The sequence below is a fragment of the Sebastes umbrosus genome, chromosome 9 (assembly GCF_015220745.1).
Source record: "Sebastes umbrosus isolate fSebUmb1 chromosome 9, fSebUmb1.pri, whole genome shotgun sequence".
In the NCBI taxonomy this organism is placed as follows: Eukaryota; Metazoa; Chordata; class Actinopteri; order Perciformes; family Sebastidae; genus Sebastes; species Sebastes umbrosus.
Window position 1 is genome coordinate 4,736,080 of NC_051277.1, and position 7,239 is coordinate 4,743,318.

At 35.0% G+C, this 7,239-nt stretch overlaps 1 protein-coding gene across 1 annotated transcript in view; it reads left to right on the forward strand.

Moving 5' to 3' along the window:
- The window catches only part of c1galt1c1 (C1GALT1-specific chaperone 1), a 31,550-nt gene that overhangs the window by 22,996 nt on the left and 1,315 nt on the right, over positions 1-7,239 (forward strand). Inside the window, exons 2-3 of the mRNA XM_037780163.1 lie at positions 4,730-4,840; positions 6,367-7,239. The exon at positions 6,367-7,239 is cut by the window's right edge and continues 1,315 nt beyond it. Of these exons, the coding sequence (XP_037636091.1) occupies positions 6,381-7,239 (859 nt within the window). The 5' untranslated portion in view covers positions 4,730-4,840; positions 6,367-6,380. The remainder of the gene's footprint in view (positions 1-4,729; positions 4,841-6,366) is intronic.

Consider the following 7,239-nt stretch of genomic DNA (forward strand, 5'->3'; position numbering starts at 1 on the left):
TCAGTGGCCATCCATCACCACCTGATCAATACATTATCATCACACCCCAGTCTCCTTCTTAATGGTTTTGACGCGATGGATCAGGCGTCATAGACACAATTTAGGGGACCCTGTCAATTGAGCCGGAGCCTATCTGTGCTTGTACAGAGAGACCTAACAAATGTTGACTCTGTAGCGGTAATCAGTCCAGCAGCGCGCTGATGGTTTATGTCTGATACCATTTCTCTGTGATGAGGCTGTTCAAACATATCATTGCTCATGTCTGAGCTACACAGCTGGAGGGGGGAAATATGTCACCGCAGGTTCCTACGTCACTTTGTGTTGAATGACTAACATATCTGAAACATTTCATTATGATGGTCTGATGAAGCACAGAGGTCACATTGTTGTAAATATCCTGTAAATGTTGTTAGTCAGGAGTTAAAGGTCCCATATTGTAAAAAGCGAGATTTTCATGTCTTTTATATTATAGAGCAGGGTTAAATGATATCTAAATACTGTGAAAGTATCAAAACGCTCAATCAACAGATAAATACAAACAGCCCGTATTCAGAAACTGTGCGTTTGAAACAAGCCGTCAGGATTTCTGTACATTTGTGATGTCACAAATCTACAATATTTACACAATTTCACAGTTTTAAACGTAAACATACTAAATGTGTCCCAGTTTATAAAATAGAGCGTTTCTGATAGAGGGTAAATACAGGTATATTCAGACAGACGGTATGAGAAAAACAATGTGTTGTTTTAACATTAAAGCATTTAAACATGTTCTAGTTGAAACCCAAAATACAAGTATGAAGATGAGCACGATATGTCACCTTTAAAGGTATGATTTGCATAATAAACCTGAATGGACAATGAACTTTTTTTTTATTTCATATTGATCATTCATGTTTTACAACTTCCAGAATACCTGACTTGTACATAGATTATTATTTTATTGTTGGTCATTGGTGCTTTTTATACATATTTACATAATATTCATATATACACCTATTTTTTCACTACTTGTATACATAACAGTCCTGTCTATTCTTTACCTTTATTGTCCAGCTTTGTTATCCGTATCCCTATATCTGTTATTTATATTTCTGTGTAAGAACATTGAGAGAGATGCATAAAACCGGAGTTAAATTCTTTGTATGTACAGTATGGCAAATAAACCTGATTGTGATTGATGATGATTAAATGTATATTTCCTGTAGGTTTCACTGCCACCTTTTCAATATATATAAGTTGTAGGGCTGTCAAAGTTAACGTGATAATAACAGGTTAACGCAAAATTTTGTTTTAACGCCACTAATTTCTTTAACGCATTAACACAATCGCTCTATCGGAGGTTGTACCGGGCTCAGTTTTAAAGAATCCTTTTAAAGAAACCTAAGGAATCCATTGGTACCAACCATGTCATGCTAGTTTGTCGCGAAGGAGGCTTAATAACGCTACAAACTTGTGCTAAATTTTGGCGAGGAAAAACTGGCATGGCCATTTTCAAAGGGGGCCCTTGACCTCTGACCTCAAGATATGTGAATGAAAATGGGTTCTATGGGTACCCACAAGTCTCCTCTTAACAGACACGCCCACTTTATCATAATCACATGCAGTTTGGGGCAAGTCATAGTCAAGTCAGCACACTGACACACTGACAGCTGTTGTTGCCTGTTGGGCTGCAGTTTGCCATGTTATGATTTGAGCTTATTTTTTATGCTAAATGCAGTACCTGTGAGGGTTTCTGGACTATATTTGTTATTGTTTTGTGTTGTTAATTAATTTACCGGTAACAAATATATACAACATTTGCATAAAGCAGCATATTTGCCCACTCCCATGTTGATAAGAGTATTAAATACTTGACAAATCTCCCTTTAAGGTACAATTTGAACAGATAAAAAAATGTGCCATTAATTTGCGATTAATCATGATAAACTATGGACAATGATTCAATATTTTAATCGATTGGATTGACAGCCCTACTTTTTTTAGTAAGGCTTAAAACTCAAGAGTATTTGTTTCTAAAAATATAAAAGATCAGAACAGGTTGAGAGTTTTCGGCTGCTCGAGAAGGCTTTGGGCTTTTTGTCAAACTGAAAGGTCACTAACGCTCCTCAGATTAGAGTCGGTGGTATCAGGTGATTTATAAGGTTGTCTCTCCACAACGCTGAAAACAACAACAACAACATTTGATACATTTGGCTGCTGAGCAGTCAACGAGAAAAGGTAAAAAAAGCACAGTGACTTTAAATCAGACACAGACAGATTACTCACCTGGAACAGGGAAGAAACAATAACTTACTATCACTGTTAAAACTAAATACAGTATTTATGTTGATGTGTTAATCGTGGTCACAGGAAATGTAAATTTAAGGTCATAAATTGTTGCATTCAAGTAAAGTATTATCAGCATAATGTAAAAGTCCTTGTTGTGCAGGACAGTGGCCCCTGGCTGTGACTATATTTTTACATCATTAAATTATTAATAATGATTCAACATTAGTCCAGTGGTTTTCAACCCTTGGGTCGAGTCCCCTCCGCAACTTCGTATTCATGCATTAGGTATTTTCAGACTTTTTTGTCAGACTTTTTTTCTATGATCATTTTTTTTTTACATCTTTCAGACTTTTTTGTCAGACATTTTTCCGACTTTTTTTCAGTCTTTTTTCCGACTTTATTTCTTCCGACATTTTTTTTTACATTTTCAGACTATTTTTCCGACATTTTGACATTTTTCCGACTTTTTTTTCCGACTTTTTTTCTATGGACTTTTTTTTATTACATCTTTCAGACTTTTTTGTCAGACATTTTTCCGACTTTTTTTCTATGGACATTTTTTGACATATTTCAGACTTTTTTCCCCCGACATTTTGACATCTTTCAGACTGTGTTGTCAGACATTTTTTGTCCGACATTTTCAGATTTTTTTTTTCAGACTTTTTTTCAGACATTTTTCAGATCTTTTTTTTCAGACTTTTTTTTCAGACATTTTTCAGATCTTTTTTTTCGGATAATTTTTCAGATCTTTTTTTTTCAGACTTTTTTTTCAGACTTTTTTCAGATCTTTTTTTTTCGGACATTTTTTTAGATCTTTTTTTTTGGACATTTTTTCAGATCTTTTTTTTCAGACATTTTTCAGATCTTTTTTTTTCGGACATTTTTTTAGATCTTTTTTTCGGACATTTTTCAGATCTTTATTTTACATCTTTTTTTTTCGGACATTTTTTCGGACATTTTTTCAGACTTTTTTTCAGATTTTTTTAGATCTTTTATTTCACACATTTTTCAGATCTTTTTTTTCAGACATTTTTTTAGATTGTTTTTTTCGGACATTTTTTCAGACTTTTTTTGTCCGACATTTTTTTAGATCTTTTTTTCGGATATTTTTTCAGATTTTTTTTTTTAGACTTTTTTTTTAGACTTTTTTTGAGACTTTTTTGTCCGACATTTTTTTAGATCTTTTTTTTCGGATATTTTTTCAGACTTTTTTTTCAGACTTTTTTTGTCCAACATTTTTTTAGATCTTTTTTTTCGGATATTTTTTCAGATCTTTTTTTTCCAGACTTTTTTTGTCCGGCATTTTTTTAGATATTTTTTTTCAGACTTTTTACAGATATTTTTTTCAGACATTTTTCAGATATTTTTTTTCAGACTTTTTTTTTCACATTTTTCAGATATTTTTTCAGATATTTTTTTTAGACTTTTTTTGTCCGACATTTTTTTAGATCTTTTTTTGGGGATATTTTTTCAGATATTTTTTTCAGAATTTTTTTTCAGACTTTTTTCAGATATTGTTTTTCAGATATTGTTAGATCTTTTATTTCACACATTTTTCAGATCTTTTTTTTCAGACATTTTTTTAGATTGTTTTTTTCGGATATTTTTTCAGATATTTTATTTCAGACTTTTTTTTCAGACTTTTTTTGTCCGACATTTTTTTAGATCTTTTTTTCGGATATTTTTTCAGACTTTTTTTTCAGACTTTTTTTGTCCGACATTTTTTTAGATCTTTTTTTTCGGATATTTTTTCAGATCTTTTTTTTCCAGACTTTTTTTGTCCGACATTTTTTTAGATCTTTTTTTTGGGATATTTTTTCAGATATTTATTTCAGAATTTTTTTTCAGACTTTTTTCAAATATTTTTTTTCAGATATTTTTTTCAGACATTTCTCAGATCTTTTTTTCGAATATTTTTTCAGATATTTTTTTTCAGACTTTTTTTCAGACTTTTTTTTTAGATCTTTTTTCAGATCTTTTTTTTCAGATATTTTTTTTCAGATATTTTTCTTCCGACATTTTTTTTGACATCTTTCAGACTTTTTTTTCTATGGACATTTTTCTTCTATGGACTTTTTTTCAGGCTTTTTTCAGACTTTATTTCTACCGACATTTTTTTTTGACATCTTTCAGACTTTTTTGTCAGACATTTTTAAGACTTTTTTCCATGGACTTTTTTTTTGACATCTTTCAGACTTTTTTTCTATGGACAATAATACCCTGTTATTCATTTATTTTTAATTTATTTTATTTTTATTTTTTTAATTTATTTTCCTGCCAATCTACTTCTCCACACTCCAGTAGTCCAGTAGGTGGCGGTAATGCACTTATAAGCTGAGAAGACACCAGAGAAGAAGAAGAAGCGGAAACGTATATCCGGTTTAGGAGCAGTCTGTTTACTTCTGGTCCACAGTGATCATGAACCTTCCTCTCTAACCTCTCTTCACCTCGCTGTTAGTTTAGTTAGTTATTAACTAACTGACTGTTGGCTCGCTTCTCCTAACCAAACAGGAGCTGAAGGACGAGAGAAAGAAGCAGGAGAACCACCTGACAACATCCAGCCAGCTCGGTAACGTCCAGTAAATGATCCTTATCTGTGATATCAGTGTTAATAACAAGAGTTAGCCGGGTAGTAGAGATAGATAGGAAGCTAACAGGTAGCTAACAGCAGGTAGGACTAACACAACTAACAGGACGTCAGTGGAAGCTGTTCAGAGCTGATCACTAATATGTGGGCGAACAGGTTAAACCTGAGTATAATGCTAAACCGGTTCATGTTTCTAGTCAAGCCTTACAAGTCTTATTTCCGGATCAACTTGTTTATACAAGACGAACAAGCTAACACCATTGTATTAATGCCTTTATATTACATTAATGCTGCAATTATTGACATCATTGTTTATTTGAGAGTAGGGACAGTGCAAGTGAATAAATACACATGGTGGAAGAATATATAGCCAGAAGGCTATTTGTTTTTGAATGAAGATGGAGCTGGGACTTATACCAATCTTGTGACATGACACTAGATTACCTGGAAGTTATTGTTGTGTGGCTTACATGTTTGTCTTTTTGTGGTCTTAAAGCTGCATTAGAGTTTTTGGGTGATGACTGTTTTCAGAAGCTTCTGACATTATTTAACTGTTCAAAGTGCTTCCCCATCTTAACCACATTATGAATAACTTTCTTTTTTATATCTGAGAAAACATCACCCAACTGATTTAAAGATTGTACGGAAGGACCAATAATCAATAGTGACGGCTATTTTTCATCTGTAGTCCCTGACCAAGGTGTTAAAAAGGCTTCCTAAAGTACATCAGAGTAAAAACAAAAACAGGGTATTCAGTTTAAAAGGCTTCCTAAAGTACATCAGAGTAAAAACAAAAACATGGTATTCAGTTTAAAAGGCTTTCTAAAGTACATCAGAGCAAAAACAAAAATAGGGTATGCAGTTTAAAAGGCTTCCTAAAGTACATCAGAGCAAAAACAAAAACAGGGTATGTAGTTTAAAAGGCTTTCTAAAGTACATCAGAGCAAAAACAAAAATAGGGTATGCAGTTTAAAAGGCTTCCTAAAGTACATCAGAGCAAAAACAAAAACAGGGTATGTAGTTTAAAAGGCTTTCTAAAGTACATCAGAGTAAAAACAAAAAGGCTTCCTAAAGTACATCAGATCAACATGGTATGCAGTTTTTAGAGCCAAATGCCACAGATTCTCTGGTTCCAGCTTCATGGGAATGTTTAAAATATTAAATATATTTAGGGGTTTTCTTAATCCCTGATGATCTAAACTGGGTATCTTTGGGTTTTGTACTGTTGATTGGATCTGGAAATTGTGATGGGCACATTTTTCTGATATTTAATAGACCAAACCTTTAATTGAGAAAGTAATCAGCTGACTAATTAATTGATCTTAAACAAAATTGCTGGTTAACACTTTTGTTGTACAGAAATTTGCCTCCAGCCAAATAAAAGATAAAGTAACCAAGTAAAGAGCATAAACTAAATAAGTGCAGCTTTCTCATTTTGTACATAGCGAGTTATAATTAACAATGCAGCTAACACAATAACACATTAATGCATTTTCTCTCTCGTCTAGTGTCTGCTGCCAAAATGTTCTCTGAAGGAGGTTCTTTCATGAAGGGGATGGTCTTGGGAAGCCTCTTCTGCTTAGTGCTGTCGCTCATGGGTAGTCTCAGCCCCGGCACGGAGTCCAAGAAAGACGAACATAATCATCATCACGTCAAAGCCCCGAGTAAAGATGAGCTGACACGCCTCTCAGACAGTCACATGCAGGAGTTGAGCAATCAAGTCCGGATCTCTTGCATCATCATGGTCCAGCCCAAGATCCTTGTTTACTGGGCCACTGCGGTGGACACCTGGAGCAAACACTGTGATAAGGCTGTGTTTTACACCTCCGAGTCCTCTAAGGCACTCGAGGCGGTTGACCTGAATGAAAAAGATGACTGGGCGAGGCTACGTAAAGCTCTGAAGCATGCTTATGAGAATGCCAGAGACCTGCGCTGGTTCTTTGTGGCACAACCTACCACGTTTGCCATCATTGAGAACCTCAAATACCTGGTGCTCGCAAAGGATCCCAGTGAGCCCTTCTACCTGGGAAACGCCATGAAGTCAGGGGAGCTCGAGTATGTGGCGTACGATAGTGGCATCGTTCTGAGTTATGAAGCGCTGAAAAGGCTGGTGCACGTGTTCCAGGATGAAGACAAATGTCCAGAAAGAGGACGTGCCCTGTGGAAGCTGAGTGAGGACAAGCAGCTGGCCGTGTGTCTCAAATATACAGGTGTCTTCGCAGAGAACGGAGAAGACTCGCACGGAAAGGGCCTGTTCAACAGCAAGAGTGTGAACAGCCTGATATCGGACAGCATGAAGGAAAACCCCAGCAGCGTGGTGGAGGGCTGCTGCTCCGACGTGGCGGTCACTTTCAACGGGATGTCACCCAATCAAATGCAGG